Source organism: Pantherophis guttatus, chromosome 6 (assembly GCF_059756535.1).
Source record: "Pantherophis guttatus breed Tessera chromosome 6, ASM5975653v1, whole genome shotgun sequence".
Classification (NCBI taxonomy): Eukaryota; Metazoa; Chordata; class Lepidosauria; order Squamata; family Colubridae; genus Pantherophis; species Pantherophis guttatus.
Genome location: NC_142068.1, coordinates 100,516,610 through 100,541,310, shown reverse-complemented (window position 1 = coordinate 100,541,310; position 24,701 = coordinate 100,516,610). Strand labels below are relative to the sequence as shown.

At 41.3% G+C, this 24,701-nt stretch overlaps 1 protein-coding gene across 6 annotated transcripts in view; it reads right to left on the bottom strand.

Annotated features, from left to right (window-relative positions):
- TSPAN14 (tetraspanin 14) overlaps positions 1-24,701 on the bottom strand; it is a 132,211-nt gene that overhangs the window by 23,772 nt on the left and 83,738 nt on the right. For all 6 annotated transcript variants that reach the window (XM_034434740.3, XM_060685525.2, XM_087872340.1 and 3 more), the window contains one exon: positions 15,447-15,497. In XM_034434740.3, the coding sequence (XP_034290631.1) occupies positions 15,447-15,497 (51 nt within the window). The remainder of the gene's footprint in view (positions 1-15,446; positions 15,498-24,701) is intronic.

Genomic DNA, 24,701 nt, shown 5'->3' with positions numbered 1-24,701 from the left:
ATTTATTCAATTATCTTCCAGTCCAGTATTCTTCCACATGCTTATGTCTCTTATGTTATTTTAGTAAATCTGTACAATCTCCACTCAGTCTTGCATCATTCTTTATATATCCTGCTTCTTTTATCCTGTCAGTCCTTTAGCCTCCAGATGGCGTTTTCTTTTTCCTTCTTTGTTCAGTACCAATGTTCTTTTATAATTCTAATTTATAAAGTTATAGCAGCTCTTCAGTTCTCTCCAATTATAAAGTTTTTATCTTTCTCCAGATTATCCGATTGTGACAGCTTTAATCACCAATCTTTTTGTTTTCTGCTTCTATTCCTTCTAGACAGCCAGTAAATTCACCGCGTCCTGAGTCACCACTCAATTTACACAGTTAACTATATCAACCCTTTCAATCCTTAAGATCTTCAGTAAATTTTACAGTCTTGTTAATAATAAAGAAATGGATAAATGCAGTTTCTAGTCACCAATCCACTCTGTCTCAAGAGTTATCTAATCGGAGTTTCTTTCCTCTTTTCATCTGCTACTTCTCCTTTTTGTGCTGTCACTGCTTGTCAGTTTGTTTCCTTTGCTCCTCTCCATCCTCCTAGTCGCCATGTCTATTTGGCAGTGTTCCTGCCTCAATTCTTAGAGTCTCAATATTTCAGTTCCACCATTCAACAGTATAATTGTATCTCCTTTTTGGGGTTTTCTCTCCTACCGATGCCATTATGTTGCTTTCTCAATCTTCACTTCCTACTCCGCGACTGTCAGTGCTTTGGGCCAGCCAAAATGGCTGGTTTCTTCCCTGCCAGAATCAAGGGGTTTCTCCTGAACCTTCGGGGGAATTGCCTCCCCCCCCAAGGTCCTCAAAGTTTCCCCTCTTTTTTTCTATCAATCTCTCCAGATTGATAGTGCCTTTTTAGGCTTCCTGGCTGGGAAAGTCGGGCTTCAGGAATGGAGCCCCGTTCCTTCGCTCCATTCATGCTGGCGTCATGACTGGAAGTCCCTCCAGAAAATGTTTATCCTTTACACCACAAGTGCAAAGTCCTATTTTCCGTGAGTCTCATTTCATTTATTCTCTTTAAATAGGTTTATGGGGATATAGCAGAGGATACAAATTGGTTCTATGGGGGGTAGGGGGGAGATGGCAGGATGGGTGACCAAAAATCATATAGTTAGATGAATGAATGAACAAACATATGAATCAATCAATCAATCAATCCACCATCAATCTCATGAATTGCCTCCTTCAAAAAAAAATCATTAATTTCTTTGTAACATGTATCAGCTTTCTATAATCAAACAGTCTGCATATACATTATACTGCAATGTCAAATTCACACTAGCTAGGAAATAGCTTGCTGAGAATTTGGTTAGTTGGGAATGAAAAAATGGTGGAATCAGATTAGGAAGGTTACCTTTCTGGAGAGACCAGTTTGAATCCCAAATACTGAACTACTGGACTAAAAAATAAAATCCACAAAAGGATATTTGTATATATCATTCTGACCTTAAATCAGCCTAAGAAAAGACCAAATGAAATTTTCTTTCCTTCCTTCCTTCCTTCCTTCCTTCCTTCCTTCCTTTCCTTCCTTCCTTCCTTTTTCCTCCTCCTCCTGCTCCTCTTCCATCATTTTCCATTTTGCAAACATTTCTTAGCAAACTAGTGTTGCAAATCCAAGGAAACTTTTCTATTTGCAGGATTGTATTAGTGGTATGACAGAATTCTTATTACACTAAACAGTTCATTTGTATTTATTAATCAAATTTGTATAGCCATCGGGAGAGGCGTGGCCAACATCACGGCAGCACAACGCTTTTCTCAGATGCTCCCGAGAAAACTTTTTTTTTAAATTTGATTTATATGCCGCCCTTCTCCGGAGACTCAGGGTGGCTTACAATGCGTTAAGCAATAGCCTTCATTCTTTTGTATATTTTATACAAAGTCAGCTTATTGCCCCCACAAACTGGGTCCTCATTTCACCTACCTTAGAAAGGATGGAAGGCTGAGTCAACCTTGAGCCTTGGAGAGATTCGAACCAGCAGAAATTGCAGGCAGCTGTGTTAATAACAGGGTGCACTAAACCACTGTACTATCAAGGCTCTTAACATTGATATTGAAGTAGTTTGGGGTCTTTACTGACCGAAAACTGTCTCGGAGGGACAGTGAGCAAGAAGGGCATGGACTGGCTAACACAGGGAAATTGCAATTCCCTGGTTAGTCAGAAGTAGCTTTTCAACCAAACGATCTAGAAAGCGGCCATTGAGTGAGCCGCAACAAAGCCGGGGCGGTTACAGTGGGACCGGAGAGGCAACGGATGTGGATTCATCTGGGTGAGAAGCCGATCTTTCTTTTTGCTTTCTGATTTGAAGTTCTTTTTATAAAAACCCTGGGAAATAATTTAAAGGAAAGTGAAGTGCGCAAAGAGAAGAGGGGAGAGCGGGGCATGTGTCAGCTCTCTACCTTCAGCTGTGTAGTGACGAAGAAAGTGGATTGGCCCAAGCGGAAGAAATGAATTGAATGAAGTAACAAAATTAATTTTGGAGAGAAAGAAAATAAAAACAGGAAGCCTGATTGAATATTTGTAAACTTTGGACTTGCGGATTTATGCTAAACCAATGAGACTGGGTGGAAATTATTTACAGTTATAAAACTTTTCTTAAATTTTCTTTTTCCACATTTTCTTTTTTTTTCTGAGTGAAAGTGATTTACAGTGCCATCTAGAGACACAAATAAAAAGACTTTGTTTCAAATAAAATTGACTGAGAGGACTGACCTTGAGATGGTAAGATGTAAGCTGATAAGTAACAGCTGTGTCTGGGAAGAATTGCATATTGAGATAGATAGCTTCAACAGAAGTCGAAACAGTGTGCCTTTTGAAGTTTTTGGAAATAGAAATAAGAGCAAGACAATTGAAGAAACAATTCTTTTTCCCTTTCCTTTTTGTATACCCTCTTTTTTTTCTTTTTTTGGCTTGGGAATTGACCATTTTTAGTGATATTTTTTCTTTTTTTTCTCTTGAATTATTTTCATTGATTGGATTGAGACTTACCACCTCTTTTTTTTTTTACCTTTTATGTTTTGTCCCTCCTTTTTGACTGGTTGGTTTTTTGAGTAGTTGAATTTTGATGGCAAATAAAAATTGGATTAAGGTAAGAAGAACCTGAAGAATTTGAAGTTTTTGGTCTTTTCTTTTTCAATTTTTTTTCTCTTCTTTTATTTTTTCGTGTTTTATTCTCTTTTGTACTTTTGCTATGTGGTTTTGGGTGTGATGGAGATTTTTATTTTTATTTTTAACCAATCCATTCAACGGGGTGGATTGGGTATTTGGATTACAAAACCAAACTTGATTTTGATTACAAATTCAGTGGATTATAATAGACAAGACAGGACAAGATGAAGAAGACAACAACACAACACCTTCCACAACACCAGCTTCAAGTCCTGCAGTGCAGAGGACACTGGACACCATGGCCATCCAACTAGAACTAAAAAATATGATACAGGTCTTTCATGAAGACTTTAAAGAAAGAATGGAGAAAGCAGAAGGAGAACTCAAAGAAGTGAAGGTGATGATTGGAAAGAATGAAGAAAGAATACAGAAAGTGAAGGAAAAGGCAGATTCAACATAAAAAAAAGCGGAGGAAATGGATGACAGACTTACAATGGCTGACAAGAACCAGGAGAAAAAAATTATCTCCCTTGAAATGGACAGAGCGGAGTACTATTTAAGATTTCAAAATATAGAAGAAGAGAAGAGAGAGAATCTGGCAGAAGTGGTGGCGGAGATACTGGTGGAAGTGCTGGAGGAAACCAAGGAAAAGATATTAAATGAGATTGACGAGATATACAGAGTGCATACTTGATATGCAATGAGAAATAAATTGCCAAGAGAGGTGCATATAAGATTCCCTAGGAAAACAATAAAAACAGAAATATTACAAGTAGCCAGAAACACTCCAATAAAATACAAAGACAGAGAGATTGTAGTATTGAAACAGATTTATTTATTTCTTTATTTATGTAATGTATATGCCGCCCTTCTCCCGAAGGACTCAAGGCGGCTTACAAAAGAATGGAACAAAAATTATATAAACATTAAAAATCCAATTAAAATTGATTAAAATAATTTAAAAATCACCCCTGCAGATCAGCCCATTTGATGAAAGAGCCACGTCTTCAATCCGCGGTGAAAGGAGAGGAGGTCAGGGGCCGTCCTAAGGCCGGTGGGCAGCCCATTCCAGAGGATCGGCGCTCCCACAGAGAACGCTCTCTCCCTGGGGGTCGCCAGCCGACATTGTCTGGCTGACAGCACCCTGGGGAGGCCCGCTCTATGGGAGCGCACAGGACGATGGGAGGATGGCAGGAGATGATTCTGCAGGTACCCCAGGCCTAAGCCATGTAGGTGAGCACCAGCACCTTGAAACAGACCCAAAGGACCACCGGTAGCCAGTGCAGCTCACGCAGGAGAGGTGTCACACAGGAGTAATGAGAAGCCCCCGTAACAACCCGCGCGGCTGCGTTCTGGACTAGCTGCAGCCTCCGGGTGCATCCCAAGGGCAGCCCCATGTAGAGGGCGTTACAGTAGCCCAACCGAGAAGTAACAAGGGCGTGAGTGACCGTGGCAAGGGTCTAGGAAAGGGCGCAACTGGCGCACAAGGGGTACTTGTGTGAAGGCCCCCCTGGTCATGGCCGTCAGATGATCTTCTAAGGAAAGCCGTGAATCCAGGAGGACACCCAGATTGCGGGCCCTTTCTGAGGGAGTGAGCACCTCCCCTCCTATCACAAGTGATGGGGCCACTAGATCACGAGATGCCAGTATCCACAGCCACTCAGTCTTGGATGGGTTGAGTCTGAGTCTGTTTCTTCCCATCCAGGCCCGCATCGCTTCCAGGCAGCGGGACATCACAGAAAGGGCATCCCCAGGGTGGTCCGGGGTGAGATATAAAGCTGAGTGTCATCAGCATATTGATGGTACTTCACCCCAAAACCACGAATCATCTCACCCAGTGGCTTCATATAGATGTTAAAGAGCAGGGGGGAGAGAATTGACCCCTGAGGTACCCCATATGTGAGGGGCCTTGGGGTGGATCCCTCTCCCCTGTCCATACAAACTGCGCACGGCAGAGGTAGGAGGAGAACCACCATAAAACGGTGCCTCCAACCCCCAACCCCCCTGCAGTAGGATACCATGGTCGATGGTATCAAAAGCTGCTGAGAGGTCAAGAAGGACAAGGATGGAGGACCAATCCCCATCCTGGGCCCGCCAGAGATCATTCACTAGGGTGACCAATGCTGTTTCCGTGCTGTAGCCGCGCCTGAAACCCGATTGGTATGGGTCTAGGTAGTCAGTTTCCTCCAGGAACTGCGGGAGCTGCTGTGCCACCACGGACTCAACAACCTTCGCTATGAAGTGAAGGTTGGAGACTGGACGATAGTTGTTAAGGGTTGTCTGGATCAAGGGTAGGCTTCTTAAGGAGGGGTCGAACCACCACCTCTTTAAGTGAGACAGGGAAGACCCTTTCCTTTAAAGAAACGTTGACAACTGCTTGAATCCAGCCTCCAGTCACCTCTCTGGCTGCAGAGACAATCCAGGAGGGACAAGGGTCCAATAAACACGTGGAGGCACCCAGTCGACCCATAATCCTGTCCACTTCATCCATTGAAACAGGCTCAAACCCAACCCAGATGTTACCTTCAAGACAGGCCCTTGTCTCCTCGATGGACTCTGCCCAGTCAGAGTCCAACCCAGTCCGGATCTGAGCGATTTTATCTTGCAGAAACTGTACAAAATCCTCAGCTCTGCCCTGCAAGGGGTCCCCTCTCGCTCCATGATTGAGAAGAGAGAGGGTCACTCTAAACAGGGCAGCTGGGCGGTTTTCTGCAGATGCAATGAGAGTGGCGAAATAATTATGTTTCACCGCTTCCATCGCCACAAGATAAGACCTAATATGGGTTCTTAACTGTGCTCGGTCGGATTCAGACCGGGAGGATCTCCAACCGTCCTCCAGGCGTCTTTTCCGATGCTTCATTTCCCTGAGCTCCATAGTAAACCATGGAGCCACCTGGGATCTGCATCGGGTCAGAGGCCGCAAAGGCACGATTCGATCCAAGGCCCCCACCGCAGCCTGTTCCCAGGCTGCCACCAGGGCCTTGGACGAATCGTGGGTTAAGGAGGCAGAAAATGGCCCAAGCTCCATCAGGAACCTTTCCAGGTCCATCAGGCGCCTGGGGCGGAACCATCTCACTGGTTCTACCTCCCAGCGGCAGGGTGTGATGGAGAGAAAGTCCAGCCTGAGGGGGGAATGATCGGTCCATGACAGGGGGTAGATGGACAAGTCCCCCCTACCCCGATCATTTATCCACTGTCCAGAGAGAAAAATTAGGTCGAGTGTGTGTCCTCCTTTATGAATTGGGCCCTGTACAACCAGACTAACTCAGATGATTCCCCAGCCGATGGCAAATTGAAGTCTCCTACAACCAAAAGGTTGGGGAGTTCAACCGCCAACTCGGCCAGGCAATCTATAGTGCGGGCAGGGCTGAGGCTACGCAGCTGGGAGATAGGTACGTAACCAACAGACCCGACTGAACTCCAGGGTCCCACTTCAAAAGGAGCGATTCATACCCGCCTATCTGAGGAACAGTGACCTCCCTGGGACTGAGGCTTTCTTTAATATAGACCTAGGAGAGTGAGGGATTTGAGGAGAGAATATCAATTTTTGACAAAACTTTTAATTCAAAAAGGAATAAATTTCAGCTGGTTAATCCCAGAAGGAGTATTGGTCTATTGGCAAGCGCAAAGACATAGACTGGACTCGATAGAGAAAGTGGAATTATTTTATGACCAATATTTGGGGCCCCAAGAAGAACAAAGATTGATAGAGGAAAAAGAAACTAAAGTCCAAGATGAAGCAGTGAAAGAAAAAGATCAAAAAAGAGAGACGATAAAAGAACAAGAAGAAAAGGCAATGAGAGAGGGCGCAAAGCCAAATATCAATAAATATTAATGGTTTGAATTTGGTGATAATAAGGAACAGAACTTTTAATAAATTAGGGAAACTAAAAATGGATATCGTATGCTTACAAGAAAACATATTAGAAAACAACATAAAAAATTATTGGAACATCCAAAATTGGGCGAGTTGTTTATCGCATTGACACATCAGAGAGGCATAGCATTATATATTAAAAAAAGACTAGAACCTAAACAAATATATGCGGATGAAGAAGGGAGGACTCTAATGGTGGAAGTGACAATGAATTATAAACAAATATTGTTGGTGGTGATATATGCACCAAATGATAAACAAGAAAAAATTTATGGGAAATAGCACAGGAAAATAATAGAATTTGAATATGACAATATATGTATAATGGGAGACTTCAACGCAATAAAGGAAACAGACTGGGACTATAAGATGACAAAAGTTAGTAAGAAACCTAGAAAACGCTCCCCAAAGCCTTCTTGACAATGATAGAGGAAATAGGTATCAAAGATGTTTGGAGAGAAAGACATTTGAAAGAAAAACAATATACTTTTTATTCAAACAGATACAAATCATGGCCCAGAATAGACATGATGTGGATGTCAACTGATTTACTAGCAAATGTACAAGATATAAGCATTGAAACAAGTATTTGGGCGGACCACAATCCGATTATAACTATATGGAAGGGACAAAGAAAGAGACTAAGATGGACATTGAATCAAACAATATTAAACAATTTTATATGTTCTGTTTTTTACTTTGGCTGTTCACCGCCCTGAGTCCTATTTGGAGAAGGGCGGTATAGAAATGGAAACAAATTAAATTAAAATTAAATGAAAAAGAGTTTCAACAATCTGTAGAGAAAGAATTAGTTTCTTTTTTAAAGAAAACAGAAAAGACACCTCACTGCAAAATGTGTGGGATACACTTAAAGCATATATTCGAGGGCTGGCAATGACCTATTTGGGAAAAAGAAATAAAAAGAAAAGACAAACAGAGAGAAAATTGGAAGAAGAATACAAAGAATTAGAGATGGAATTACAAAAAAATACACAAAATAGGAGGATTAAAAATCAAATGGATTTGAAAAAACATGAAATGAATCTAATTAAAAAAGAAGACTTGGCGACTTCCTGTCTGGCTTCCGGCGCCGCCAGACGGTCCTCTGTGACCGCCGCCCCGTTGCCTGTAAAAGAGCCGCCTTTACATCTGAAAGGCGGCTCGAAAAACTCCATTTCCTGATGGAAATGTGAGTCTGAGCGGGCGGGGGTGGTAGAGCCCTCTGCGAAGTCCCCAGAGTCTTTTTTTAACTCTTGGGGACGGGCGGATTGGAGCTCCCTATTGTCCCTTGCCGCCGCTCCGGGCATCGAGTGCAATCTGCTTTTTTTTGCAGAGCTAGGCGCTGGAACCGGATTAACTAACGAAACTAACAGATGGACTTATTAAAAAAGATGAGACTTGGATTTTGGACCCTAAATCGCAAGTATCCTTAATGAATTTATAAGCATTTTAAAGTGAAAGAGGGGGGGGAAAAAAAGCTTTAAAATGGCCACTGAGGCTTGAGAAGTAGAAGAAAGCTGAAACTAAGAGTCCTTCCATAACAGATACAAAGTAGCGGAATATATACTGCTGGCTACAATTTGAAAGAAAAAGAGTTATTTTAAGTTCCTCTCTTCTTGGAGATTTGTACTTGATCTTGTTTGGGGGGTAAAAAAGAACAGCCTGCTGGAAGGATGGCGTTACTAATGAAATCTGATAGACAAGAAGGGGGGGTGCTCCCCCACTCGCAACTGCTTGAGCAAGCTCTGAACCTACAGACTTTGCAGAATGGTTTTAATTTAAAAGAATTTATTCAGGAGGAAATGGCAAAATGTTATGAGACTGTGAACCAGAAATTCGAAAATTTAAGGCAGGAAATTAAAGAAATGATACAACAAAAGTATGACAATTTGCAACAAAAGATTGTAACAGTGACTAATGGTTTTTCAGAAATTGTTATAAAGTTGGATACAAATATTAAATTGTTAGAGTCTAAAATGGAGAAAATTGATAATTTGGACAATAAAATACTAAGAATTGAAAAGGACTTAATAAATATTCGAGATAATAGCTCAGAACTAAAGTCTAAAAAGGAAGCTGGCCACGAGACTTATAATGCAGAAGATATAAAGCAAGGAATTGAAAGAGAGGTTGTAATGCTGCAATACAGAATCACAGAATTTGCGATCAGAATTATAGTGATGATTTAAGAAAAACATCTGCTCAAGTTTTGGCTGGGATCTTAAAGGTTCATCCTGAGGAGGTATTCAGTAAAATTAATAAGGCTTATAGAGTGAATTCCTGGATTGCAAAACAAAGGCAACTGCCTAGAGATGTGGTGATTTACTTTACAGATAAAGAGATAAGGAATGATATTCTGCAAAAATCTTTTAATTCTACTTTACAACTGAATGGGAGAAAAATCTGGATATTTAAGGAATTGCCGCCTAAGATGGTAAGAGATAGAAAGAAATTTGGTTTTTTGGTGACTGAGTTAAGAAGACAAAATATTCTATTCAGGTGGGATGTCCCAGTGGGTATAATACTGAGATATCAAGGAATAAGATATCAGATAAATACTGTTGAAAAAGCGGAAGAATTTTATCATAAGGTACTTAAAAAGCAAAATCAACAAGAGACAGAAATTCAAGAAAAGCAGAAGGAGATGGAGACAATGAAGAAACAACAAGTTAAAGAGGTCTCCACAGATGAGCCGCTTTTGGATTCTCTTTCAGAGGTCTCAGCTGGATTATTTAATATAAGAGAGGCGGTTCCGGATCCTATTGCAATGATTTGTCAAACCACAAACCAGCATGGAAGTCAATTAGTTGATATACAATTTACAGAACCAGAAAGATCTCAGCCACAAAAGCAAACCCAACAGGATCAAGTTATACACCAGCAAAACCAAATAGTTGATATACAATCTACAGAAAGGAATTTAGGATGGAGATCCAACCCACAAAAAGTCAAGAAAAGAAGAAGTAGGTCTCACAAACATAAAAACTTTTAAACTAAACAACAGTAATGCCAGTTACTTATGAGAGGACTGAATATATGAAAAGATAATTGGCAAAGCATTGGTTTATTTTATCCTGAGGAAAGGGCAGATCTCTGCAGTGCTGAATTATTTTGGGGTGTGAAAAAGGCCTTAAATTGAATGGTTGGAAACATCTTGTTTGATTTTTGGATTTCCGGATAAATATATTACGTGTATGCCGAGTTACATGGCAAGAGATTTACTGGATTGGGGCACGCAGAAGATCTGGTTGTTACCCTATTACGATGGTTGGAATTAATAATCTGGATAAAAGATACCTCCATAAACATTATACGGAATATAATTATAAAGTCACTCGGGTGGTTGTTGGGGGCTTTTTTTGTTTCTTTCTTCCAATATGAAGATATTCATTACTGATGGGGGCAGATGGTAATTGAAGATTCTGAAAATACTGTTGGAATAAGGATGCGATGTTACCCTAACATGGGTGATGGAATTTATCATCCAGTTGAAGGATATTACAGAAGATGTTATATGGATTACAAGCAAAAAAAAAAGTTGTTTGTTTTTTTTTTAGGATCTTATTTACATAAGGGAATATTTTTCTAGGGGAGTGGGCAGAAGAATAAAGATATTAAGAATAATTATGGTAATTTTGTAGGAAAGTGGGTGGAGATAGGATAGGTTACGGATTGTTTAGTTTAAAGAAAAGGGATATTATGTTTAGATCTGAATGTATGTAATGAAGGGGGGGAAGGAAATTAGTTGAATTGAATAAGTGTTAAATTAGGATTTATTGAATAGTTTTAGAGCGGAAGTATGCTTTGAAATGTTATATTGTATGGGGGGTAGTAAAAGGGTAGATCACGAGCCGAAATTGTTAAATTGGGAGATATAATAATATCATTATGTTAAATCAGGAGTTACTAGATATTGTTATAATAGAATGTCACTTTGAAATGCATATTACAGCATAGTATAAGGGGGTATGATAATTTTATTAGAAAGAAAGGGTCAGTATATGGAGATGGAGTAAGTGGATAGCAAAGTATGATATAATCTGTTATGAATTTGGGTTTATTATGAAGAAGTCAAAGGGGAAGGGGGGGTGAGGGGGGGTTAGGGAGGAGCGGGGGGAAAGGGGGAAAAATTTGTATTTGAAAAACTTTTTCAATTAAAAAAAAAAAAAAAGAAGACTTGGCCTATCAAATAAAGATGCCCAAACAAAACTTTTTTGAAAATGCTAATAAACCAGATAGATGGTTGGCATACAAAATGAAAAAGGAGAAGGAGAAAAAAATCAATTAATCAACTAATAGATGAGAGAGGACAGACATGTTACCGAAACGAGGAAAAGAAAAAAGTGGTACAGAAATACTATAAGAAACTCTATGAGCAAGAGATAGTATCAGAAGAGAAGATTATACAATACTTAGAAAAGTCTAATCTACCAAAAATACCAGAAGAATATAAGGAGGTCCTGGATGGAAGAATAATGATGATGGAAGTGATAGAGAGCATCAAAAGACAGAAGAATGGCAAAACACCAGGTCCAGATGGATTACCAGCAGAATTGTATAAAACTTTTCAGGATGTGCTAAGTAATATAATGCTGGAAGTGTTTGATGATCTTTTAGTAAATGCAGAAATACCTGATTCGTGGAGGGAGGCGTATATTACTCTCATACCGAAAGAGGATACAGATCTACAACAAATTAAAAACTGTAGGCCGATCTCTTTGTTAAATGTAGACTATAAAATATTTGCATCAATAATGGTGAATAGATATGAGGGATGAGTTGGGTCTTACGGATATATGGCGAGCGCTTCACCCTCAGACAAATCAATATACCTTCTTCTCTCCCAGGCATATAAATCTTAGTCGAGGCTGGATATGATGTGGGCAACTACAGATTTAAAGACCAGAACTGTAGCGACAGAGATAGAACCTAATACCTGGGCAGACCATAGTCCATTATTGGTTAGGTGGAAGAGGGATACAATCAAAAGAAATAAGAGGTGGATGTTGAGAGCAAGTATTTTAACAGAGATGGAATTTCAACAAATGGTAGAGAGAGAAATGGAAGCCTTTTTTAGGGTCAATGATAATAAGGAAACCTCGATACAGATTTTGTGGGATACAGCGAAAGCCTATATGAGAGGGTTAGCTATTAAATATATAGTGGGGAAGAAAAGACAGAAATTTAAGGAGAGGGAAATGTGAACAGCGAAGTTGCGGACTTCAGAGAGGAATTTACAGATTAACCCACTAGATGTTAAAGCTAAGGAAGCAGTAGACGCAAGTAAACATCAACTCATACTACTAGACCAGAAGGAAATAGCACATAATCTTAGAATGGCCAGACAGCACCACTTTGAACATGCTAATAGGGTGGGCCGATGGCTTACTTATAAACTAAAGAAGGAAAGGGAAAGTAGGTAGATAGATCAATTACAGGACAAGACGGGAGTCATATGAGTAGATAATGAACAGAAAAAAGGGACCGCACAGGAATTCTTTTCACAACTTTATGCTAATGAGCAAGTGCCGGATGAGAAAATCAAGGTATACTTGGAATATTTGGATCTTCCCAAATTTCCAGATTCAGTCAAGGACCCGTTGAATAAGGAGATTACGGAAGGAGAGATGGAAATTGCGATCAAGAGGCAGAAGGCCAGTAAAACCCCTGGTACTGATGGCTTGCCTGCGGAGATCTATAAAACCTTTACAGATCTGTATATAAAATATATGAAGGAAATTTTTAATATGGTATTGATGGAGTCTAGGGCTCCCAAATCATGACTAGAGGCCTATATTTCTTTAATACCGAAGGAAGGGGTAGACCACACTCTGATACATAATTATAGGCCTATCTCACTTTTAAATGCCGACTATAAAATTTTTGCAACTGTAATGGCAGCTAGATTTAAGAGATACCTTAGCGAATTTATCCATATAGATCAAAATGGTTTTCTAATGGCCAGACAGTTGAAAGATAATGTACGGATCATAATGGATGCCCTGGAATATTACGAGGCCCACCCTGAGAAGCAGCCATATATTTCACAATTGAAATATATGGAGGCTGGCGATCATTTCATGAATGCAATCCAGGCAATTTATAGTCAACAGAAGGCCAAGATTTTGGTAAATGGAGAAGAGTTGGAGGAGGTGACGATAGCAAAGGAAACGAGACAAGGCTGCCCACTCTCCCCATTGTTGTTTATATTCATGCTAGAACCTTTACTTAGGTCAATAAGACAAGAGGTGAGCATAAGAGGACTAAAGATCAAAGAACAAGAAAGAATACAAGGTCCAGGCATTTGCAGACGACCTGGTCTTTGTTCTGGAAGAGCCACTAACCTCCGGAGGGCGACTTATTGACATAATACAGAAATTTGGTGAAGTAGCTGGATTACAAATAAATAGGAAAAAAACAAATATCATAGTTAAAAAGATGACGGAAATACAAAAATTAGAACTACAAAACATTTTGGGCCTCCAAGTAGTTCGTAAAGTTAAATATTTAGGGATTTGGCTGTCTGATAAATGCTCCTCAATAAGGCGGATAACTATTTAAAATTAACTGAGCAACTAGACAAAGATTTGGAGAAATGGGGCAAGATACAATTGTTATTAATGGGGCGGATAGCCTTAATTAAGACCCACATAGTGCCCAGAATGGTATTTCTCTTTCAAACGGCCCCAGTTAGACTGGATAAAACCATTTTTAGGAACTTGGACAGGGCTACAAATAGATTTATTTGGCAGGGCAAAAAGCCTCAAATTAAGTTGAAAACGATGCAGAAACCGAAAGAACAAGGCGGGTTGGGGGTCCCAAATTGGAAGTATTACTATAATTTGGTGGTATTGGTTTGGATCCGTAAATGGATTACACTACAAGGGAGACGTCTGTTAGCAATCGAAGGTCACGATCTCCAACAGGGGTGGCATGCCCACCTATGGTGGGAAAGAGGCAAACCCCCAGCATATTTTACGAAACATCACATGCGAGGAGTCCTGATTGAGAGTTGGATGGAAATTAGGAAAACATATTATAATAAGGTACCACTCTGGGTTTCACCTGTGGAAGCTATGATCTATCCGATTCTGTATAATCCAGAGAAAAAATTGACCTACAAAGAAATATTAGATATGAATGTGAAGTTAAAAACAAAATTGTCACTTCAGGAACAAGGAGTGAACCTAGACTGGTGGAAGTACATGCAAATTAGTAGTAAGTATATGAGAGATAGACAGAGATAGAGATATGTCCTTTTAAGTGTTTGAAGACTATGACCATGTTCTTCCTTAGTCTTCTCAAAGTTAAATATTCCCAATTCTTAAGTACAGTATCTTTAGAGAACTTGGTTTCTAGTTCTCTGATGAACCAAACTGTTGACTCTATATTGGCCTGCACATCCACCAGAGAACATTCAGAAATTATTTATTTGCTTGCTAAGATAAACAAACTTTGGAAGAAAGTATATTGCAGCGTCCAGATGAAAGGCAAAGACCCTAGAAATTGTTTTAACTGCTTTGTAGGAATGTTAGTCATAAAGGACATACTCTTGGTAACTGGTTGTTTTTGGTTGCCATTGTTGTTGCTGTTTGTTTGCTTAAATAATGGCACCAGCTATACAAACAGGGGAAAGTGTTGGCAAATCAAAAAGGAAATGTGAATTGCAGAGTCGAACCTGAACAAACATGGAATTCTGCGACAACTTCAGAAGTCAAACTGTTCCATTGATTATGCCAAACTTTTATTGCCTTTTTGATGAAGTGATTATGGATATGGTTTCCTTGGACTTCAGTATAAAGTAATGGCTCTTTGGCATTCTAGAGATGCTGAAATACCTACCTATTTTTTCAAACGGATGGTTTTGAAAACATTTTTCAAAAACTATCTTCAGCGCCTACGAAGTACTGTACTTCAGCCAAGGCATTTTCATTTAGATTCTATTGGCCTCAGATTATATCACAACTGATATCCTTTGTGAATGCAGTGGTTCAATGAAGGACACAAATTGGCACAAAAACATACTTCTGAATTTAATGGAGAAGTTCTTCTTATGAAGTAAGAAGTTATATATGCAAAGAACATTGGCTTGAAAACACAAGCTACTCCAGTTTACTCAGAGGTAGGCCTAGTCATGTTTAATGAAACCTACTCCTAGGAAAACATGAAGTTAAAACTCTTAACTTAGCTAGGTTTCATTTTGAGACATTGATAGGATTAAGACTAAACTTTTCATTCCTGAATGAAGAACTGATTTCACACCAATGAATAAAATCAGCATGGAGACACATTTTGTCATGTATTCCTTTATTTACTAGTCTTTCTAATCTAGCTCTCTAAAGATAGACGTGTCATATTTCTGCACCGGGAAGAGTCTAGATTCTATGATGGTTAAAAGGAATTCATTTCCTTACCTTTTCACTCCATGCCCAAAGACCAGCTCCAAGAAAGACAACACCAGCTAACTAAAAAAAAAGGAAAAAAGAAAAAAATAGATATTATTTTGTGCAACCGATACAAAAAGAACATGCCTTAGCAAATTTGCACCAACAAGATCCACACTGGATGTGAGTTGTCTAATTTTATTTATTTATTTATTTATTTATTTATTTAATTTGTATACCGCCCTTCTCCCAGAAGGGACTCAGGGCGGTGAACAGCCAAAATTAAAAAACATACAAATGCAAAAGTTAAGATAATTAAAAGAATTAAATCATTGGCTACCTAATTTAAAACCCCAAATCCATAAAATTTAAAATCCCAATTAAAAACCATTTAGGCTAGGCCGGCTTGATGAAATAAAAACGTCTTCAGGGCTTTACGGAAGGTCCGGCGGTCCGGGATCAATCGTATTCCAGGAGGCAGCTCATTCCACAGGGCGGGTGCCCCCACAGAGAAGGCTCGCCCCCTGGGGGCCGCCAGCCGACATTGCCTGACCGACGGCACCCCGAGGAGGCCCTCTCTGTGAGAGCGTATTGGCCGGTGGGAGGTTATTGGTAGCAGCAGGCGGTCTCGCAAATACCCTGGCCCTAAGCCATGGAGCGCTTTAAAGATGAGAACCAACACCTTAAAGCGCACCCGGAAGACCACCGGGAGCCAATGCAGCTCGCGCAGGAGAGGTGTTACGTGGGAGCACGTAATAAAGAGATAATGCAATCATTGTATGCTGGATAACTTGGCTCAAACCTTTTCATTTCCAACAGTGGTGACAAATAACCAATATCCATTCTGGGGGTTAGAAGGAAAAGAATGGAAATAAAACTCACCAAGTTATAAAGATTGTACAAAGCTAGGGTGTGGAATATTCTGGGCAACCAATCTCAGAAAGGCTACTCAGCTGTATGGAAACAAGCAAGAGAAGTGAAGCCAGAGAAGTGAAGCAAGAGAAGAGGAGCAAGAGAAGAGAAGCAAGAGAAGTGAGTAGTAGGGCTGTATTACTATTATCCTTCTCATCTTTCCTATTACCTTCTCCTATTAGTATCTTACAGTATATCATTTTGTTGCTTGTATGTACACTGGGAGCTTCTGCACTAGAGACAAATTCCTTGTGTGCCCAATCACACTTGGCCAATAAAAAATATTCTATCCAAAGGAGAGTGAAGCTTGCTAATTGAAAATATGTGGGAAGGGAGGAAGAGAGGCCAGGTTTCTTGCATCGAATGGGAGTCCTGAAAGGAAATGGTGACATTAAAAAAAGAAACATTGAATTAGTTAAAAAAAACAAAGGAGAATAAGGACTCCATCTGGTAGTTGAAGGCACAGGAAGAGAAGAAAATCTCCAGGATGAGATAACAGATGGTACCAAGTCAATTCTTCTGCTATCTTTTTTTTTTAACAAAGGCCATTCTCACTTTCCAAAGACCAGGGAGACAGCTGAGCTAGCAAGTTAACATGGCCTTCCTGAGCCCCCTTATTTGCTGACTCCACAAGTCTATTGGAAAAGAGAAACTCTGCAAGTAAATTATCAGCATGGCTTGTCCAAGCCTGCATCTGGCCAAGCAGCCTGCATGCAGGCAGAAGGCATAATCTTCAACTACAATTCTCTGGAGCAATAAAATGGGGGGAAAGACAAAACAGAAGTCTAGGGTTGTGCTGAAACAGTTGAAAGCATTCAGATACCATCTCAACATTCCCAAAGTCTTCTGAGACCCAAGCAACACTTTCAACTTCAAAAAAAAAAAAATTCCTTGAGCAAAAAAAAAAAAAAAGACTCTTCCAAGCTAATAACATTCCTGAAAGAGTCAGAACACTTCATGCACGATGAAGCAACTGATTCAAGCTTGAATATTACAAGGTCAACATGCCATGGCAATCCCAACAGATGACTTTTGTCCTTTCTCCAGTAATCACTTTTTTTGAAGGTAACCGAAGGGGGGACATATTAATCCACAATATGAAGAGAGAACTTTGAGTAACTGGTGGCAAAATTGTGTGGACCAGTCAAAGAACTAATCTATACTTTTACCCCCCAAAAATAAAAATAATAATACATCCTTTGATTCCAAAATCTATTTGTTGAGGAGTGTGTTAAATTGGACCATTCTACTCACATCCTTGTTTTCTGTAGAAGAAAATTTTCTTATCTATTCCCCATATAAAAGGAATAAATATGATTCTACGGAAGAGAAAGCAACACAGTAGAAACAGCAAATGGGGGGAGAGGAATACAGACAGATGATAGGTAAATTGGTAGGTAGGTGAGTAGGTAAGTAGACAGACAGTCATACAGAGAGACAAACAGTCATACAGAGAGACAAACAGGCAGGCAGGCAGGCAGGCAGACTTTCAGATAGGACTGGCAACTCTTGCATTAGAACCAATTTCCCCTGTTAACCAGAGTAGACATTGAGAAGTGATATATCTTTTATTTTTCCATCACACTAGTACACGTTCCACCCCGTCTGTTCAAAGGAAGTTTATTTTGAGCTCAAAACAATCAACACAGCTGGGCACCATTTCTGCTAATTCACTGTTGCATAAAGTCAGAGAGGAAAACAGAATTTTCATGCGAAAAAAATATTGAAGAGTAATTTGAGAGAGAGAGAAAGAAATATTCAGAGTTCCAGCTAAGATTAGGGAAATTTGAGGTCGAATAGAATATTAAAATTATAAATAATTATTGTGGCTATTTTGGAATCAAAAACGCACCAGAGGAAGACCTTCATAAATTAAATATCAGTTTTTTTAATGTTCCTATTGTGTTTCTATATAAGATAAACTGTTAGATCGGGCGAGTGAGGAGCCAGTAGCCAGGTCAAAGTGAACAACTACTCTTTAATAGGTAGTGAGAATCCAGCAACTTTGCAGTTCAACAGCTCTCCTTATATAGCTACTATCCAAGTGTCTTAACCAATGAGCATTGAGATTTTTCCTGCTCTAATTTCCCTCCAAAATTAGATACATAACACTACTCCCCTCCCAGAAGGCATTTTACCGAACTATTTACATACATAATCATGCAGGTGACTAGGGCGTTCCCTGATTCTAGTTGACCTGCGCAATTCAGTCTGAGGCGGGGATTTGGGCTGGTCGGAGGGACCCTTTGTCTCTCCCAGCCCAGCCAATGGGACCTCCTGGAATTTTTTATGGATGTTGCACATTTCGGATGGGCCTGGCTTTTTGAGGAGGCAGCGGTGGACAGCCAAGTCATCAGGTAAGTTTTCCAGCCACTTCGGGTTTGAGTTAGCTGTTGGAGGAATGATTGGTGAGTCAGGGACTGGTTTGTCTATTTTGCTTTCCGGCTTGTCAGGCATTGTTTGGGTCAGACATTTCCTTAACTGGTCAATGTGTCTTCGCCATACCCTTCCATTACTGACTTCTACAACATATGACCTGGGCCCAGTAATATCAGTGATCCACCCAGCCACCCAGAGGAGACCTTCCGCGTAATTTCTCGCAAGACAGCAGACCCCATAGAGAAACTTCTAGTCTTACTTTCGGCTTCCTCAGGGGAGTAATTGGGGTGTAGCCTATCTAGGGTGCAATGGAGTCTCCGGCCCATTAAGAGCTCTGCCGGACTTTGTCCCGTTGCCATGCATGGGATAACATGCTGGGCTGCTAAAAAAGTATCAATCTAGCTTGCCAGTCTCCCGGTCCAAGTCTGGCCAAGGCCTCTTTGGCCAATCTAACAAATCTTTCAGCTTGACCATTACTGGCCGGATTGAAAGGTGCTGTGAGTGCGTGACGGACTCCTATCTCCGCTAGGTACCCCTCGAATTGAGTAGCCGTAAGTTGAGGTCCATTATCTGACACCAGGGTGTCAGGTAGCCCATGTGTGGTGAATAGTTTCCGGAGCGCTTTAATTACAGCCTCCGCAGTGGTGGAGTGCATTAGAATGATCTCCAGTCACTTAGAATAAGTGTCCACCACAATCAGAAAGGTTTGACCATGGAATGGGCCAGCAAAATCAATATGAATTCGGGACCATGGTCCCGGGGTCTCTCCCACTTTTTGGACTGGGCAACCAGGGGAGCGGGGCAAGACTCTTGACAGGGAGTACACTTGGCCACCCAATCAGCAATACAATTGTCCACATTAGGCCACCTTACATAGCTCCGAGCCAGCCTCTTCATTCTCACAATACTTGGGTGTCCAATATGCAATGTTGTTAAAATCTCCTTCCTTAGGCTGGGTGGAATCACCACCTGGTCACCCCATAGCAAACAACCCCCTTGCGTAGACAACTCATGTTGTTTACATGCAAACGGTTTGAATTCCCCGCCGACCAGATTGATAGGCCACCCCCTATGCACCCAGCTCATAACGGTTCGCAATACAGAATCTTTAGCAGAGGCCCTTGTGACTTCAGCAGAAGTGACAGGGCTAGAGTCCAAAGCGTCAATAAGCAGGACAGGGATGTCCAGGGTTGGGTCCTTCAGCAGGTCAGGCACCTGCTGAGGGCATCAGCGTGTCCTAGGTGCTGGCCAGGCCAATGGATGATACGGTACGAGTAGACAGTCAGAAAAATGGCCCACCTAGTGAAACGGGGGGACACAGCCGCAGGAGTGGGTCTATCCCTGGCCAAAAGTCCGAGCAGGGGTCGGTGGTCTGTGACCAGTTCAAAAGTTCACCCAAACAGGTATTCATGAAATTTCTTGACCCCGGCAACAGCTGCCAGGGCTTCCCTGTCCAGCTGGCTGTAGTTCCGTTCAGCTCTGGACAGGGTGTGAGAGAAGTATGCGATGGGGGCTTCTAGACACGTCGGCAGTCTGTGGCTCAGAACTGCCCCCACTCTGAAAGGGGAGGCATCACAAACGAGGCCAAGGGCCATTTCATTATATTGGATCAGGAGGCTGTCAGCCGAGAGGAGTTTTTTGACAGCCGCAAACGCCGTGGCTTCCCTCCGTCCCCAAACCCAAGTAGACTATGGAGTCTATGGAGTGGTTCGGCCACTGTGGCCTTGTCTTTTAGAAATATTGCATAAAAGTTTAAAAGTCCCAGGAATGCCTATAGTTCCGCCCGGTTTGTTGGGGTTGGCGTGCTGTGGATAGCCCGCATTTTACTTTCATCGCTATCGGTCAGGGCTGATTCCCTGTGGATAGGGGTAGACTTTTGTGCACCTGAGGTGGCGCCGGTTGCTGAAAGGATTCTGCTGCCTTAGTAGATGATTCATGAGCCCTGGCTTCATCTAGGGCAATGTGAAGGGTGAGGTTTGTCTTGGCCAGTAGTCGCCTCTGGAGGCGAATGTCCCGGGCTCCGCAAATTAGTTGCTCTAGAACAGTGGTTCTCAACCTTCCTAATGCCGCGACCCTTTAATACAGTTCCTCAAGTTGTGGTGACCCCCAACCAGGGGTGGGTTCTAAATTTTTTTACTACCGGTTCTGTGGGCGTGGCTTATTTTGTGGGCGTGACTTGGAGGTCATGTGACTGGGTAGGCGTGGCTAGCTGGTCATGTGACCAGGTGGCCATGGCTATGTGTATAGGGACTACTCAGAGGGCTGAAAAAAGTCATTTCTGACAGGTCCTCGCACTTTTGACTGGTCCTCACACTTATGACCATCCTCACATTTATGCCCATGCAGCTTTCTTAACAACCATGTCACTCATTTCACAACTGCTTCTCTTCACCATGGTGACAAGATAGGGCAAAAACGTAAAATGTGAGGACAGTCATAAGTTCGAGGACTGGTCAAAAGTGCGAGGACCAGTCAAAAATAACTTTTTCAGCCCTCTGAGTAGTCCATATGCACAAAAGGACTACCCAGAAGGCTGAAAAAAGTGATTTCTGACAGGTCCTCGCACTTTTGACCGGTCTTCGCACTTATGACTGGTCATCATTTATGCCCATTGTAGCATTCTTAACAACCATGTCACTCATTTCACAACTGCTTCTCTTCACCATGGTGACAAGATAGGGCAAAAACATAAAATGTGAGGACAGTCGTAAGTTCGAGGACTGGTCAAAAGTGCGAGGACCAGTCAGAAATAACTTTTTCAGCCCTCTGAGTAGTCCATATGCATAAAAGGATACAGCAATAGAGAGGGATGAAGGAAGGGAAGGGAAATTAGAGTAGGAGTGAGGGTAAGAGAAGGAGGAAGAGAGGAGGAGAAGGAGAAAGGAAGAGGAAGTAGGGAGGAGAAGAAGAGGGGGAGGAAGAGAAAGTAAGAAGGAAAGGAAAGAGAGAGGTGGTAGGTTTGAGGAGAAAGATTGCTATACAATAAAAAAGATGAAAGGAAAGAAAGCCAACCCCAAACAAATATAAAGATATTAAGATAAAGAATGAATTGTTAAACTTTAAGGAATAAAAGAGAATAAATATGAATAAATAACAATAATTAGAAACACATATACAAACATACAATGTATTTTCTTTTGTAGGAAGTTAGCACCCACCCCTTTCCTGGAAGAGTGAAATATTTTAGGAAATATGAAAAAGGCAGAATATTATCCCTGGGATAAGCATGTTTTGAAGCAGCTCCCATCTTCCTGCCCCCACCCTTTGTCAATGGGCCATTAAGGCCTGGGCCAGTCTATTCTACATAACAAAGATCTACCTCCTTCAGGCAGAGCCATAATAGGAATTGCCCAAGATCCAATAAAGATAGGATTAGCTCTCTACCCATCTAGCAACAGAAACTCATCACATGTGACCTGGGAAGCACATGTGACCATCAGCCAGCAAGGCTAGCTAAGATCCCCACCCCCTGGGAGTCTGACAACCAATCAGGATATCCTTTCGTGGCCCCAAGAAATGCAGAGCCAGAGAGAGCATAAAAACCCGAGGATTTACTATATCTCCCCTTTTCTGTTCAGGAACTCAAGCCATGTGATCCTGTCCACCATTAAACCATCTTTCCAAGCAGTCTCCATGTTTCCAGTGTCTTTTTCCCCACTTGGAGCAGAACCTAGAAGGAGATTTCTTCCAACACTTTGAACAGAGTATTTGGCCGGTTCACAAATTTAAACAGTGTTTAGTCATTTCAATTAAATTTGCAATTTCTATATTTCCTTTTTGCCATATTTATTCCTCATCTATTTTTGTAAAAAAACCAATATTACCCTTCATCCTCATCTCTAATCTTAATCAAATTCAATTTTTCCCTTCTATTCTATATTATGCCCCTTCCCATTGTCATCTATTTTTATATCCATCCTCACATTGGTTAATTATGTAATATTATAGTTGTTTAATATAAATTCAACATTTTAATATAAATCAATTAGTTATATAACTACCTTTTTTGTATATTAATCAATATGAACATGAATATTCCAGTTATTTCCATGCAATCCAATTTCTTACAAATCAATTAATTATATTTACCAATAATAATAAACCAAATAATTTCCCCCATATATTCCTCCAAACCACAACTTAATCATTTCTGCTTTCAACACAATATACAATTAATAGTATCTCAATTATTACAATTCCCTAGTTAAATAGAGCTTTTTTTCTTTTGTGTTTTAAAATCTTGAACTCTCCTCTTTTTCCCTAAATTTCCCATTGTTTGCACCTACCTTTTTTGGTGAGGAAAAAGAAAAGAAATCTGCCTGCCTAATTTTCCAACTTGCAGCAACAGCAAAGCCAGCAGCCTCTTTACTTTCAGTTTTGTTTTTCAGCATAGCTAGGGGGAAAAAAATCTGCTCGAGCAAACAGCAGAGCCCTGAGCAAAACAGCTGAGAGCAAATCAGCTGAGAGCCGGGAGCCGATCTAATCAAGGGCTAATTAGCCTATGCTGAAGCTCCACAGGCCAATAAAATTACAAAAAAACACCAAACCATTTGTTAAATTGCTGGCTCCCCCGCCCCTCGCCCACCACTATTTATTGGCAATAAATAGTGGTGCGGAGGGGTGGGGCAAGCCAGCAATTTAAGAAACAGTTCGGCTGCATCACTGGCTATAGGGCGACCCTTTGAAGTCCAGTGGCAAGATTTTAAACAGTTTTTTTTCCTCTAGTCATCAGCTGGGACTCAGGAAGCAGCAATAGATTGGGAGTGGGCGGGGTAAGCGAATGGCCGGCGATCCAACAGAGCAGAGAGTGAGGGTGAGTGAAGGCGTAGGGGGGGCGAGAGAGGGCTTTGGCGACCCCTGTGAAATGGCCATTCGACCCCCAAAGGGGTCGCGACCCACAGGTTGAGAACCGCTGCTCTAGAAGGACATCATCTAGATCACGGTACTTGCAATGCATGGCGGCCTTGCGTAGCACTGCCACGTATGTATTTATCGACTTGCTGTCCCTCTGGAGTCTTTGCCGGAAGTCATAGCACTGAACGAATTTGGAAGGCACTGGGGCATAGTGCGTCCTCAACGTGGTCTGCAGGACCTGCCATGGCACTGACTGCACCAGTGTTGGCTCTGACAGCGATTCGGCTGTGTCAAACACATCGGGGCCGCAGTGGCTCAAAAAGAGGGCTTGCTTCCGATTGTCGGACAGCCCTTGAAGGTCATTTGCTTCAAGGAAGCATTCAAACCGCATCATGTACGATCCCCACTTCTCTTTCGCGGGATCGAACGGCGTTGGCAGTGCGAAGGCAGACATTTCTCTGCTGTGCTCGGCTCATGCAGATTTTCCCGCCTGGCTGGATTCAGTTGTCAGCTCTTATTTGCGCAACCTGTCTACCTTAATCCCACCTTTGTCGCCAATGTTAGGTCGGGCAAGTGAGGACCCAGGAGCCAGGTCAATGTGAACAACAACTCTTTAATATACAGTGAAAATCCAGCAACTTTGCAGTTCAACAGTTCTCCTTATATAGCTACTATCCAAGTGTCTTAGCCAATGAGCATTGAGATTTTTCCTGCTCTAATTTCCCTCCAAAATTAGATACATAACAGAAACTAACCAAGGAGAGAAGCAAGCTAGAACTAAGAAGACATTTCCTAATGGTGAAAGCAATCAACCAATGGAATAGCTTGCCTTCAGAAGTTGTGGTTGCTCCTTCACTGAAGGCTTTCAAGAAGAGACTAGTGGACAGCCATTTGTTTGGAATCAGATAGAATCTCCTGCTTGAGCAGGGGGTTGGATTAGAAGACCTCCAACTCTATTATTTTATGTTATATGTTCTAAGAATGAAATATGACCCTTAAAAGCCATTTTGCTGCTTTGCCAGATTTCTGACTTGCTATGTATTTCCCAGTTTTGAGCAAGCATGTCTAGATATGGAACCAATTTATATTTAGCTCTGAAGAGTATCTTAGTTTATATGACATGATCCAAATCATCCCTAA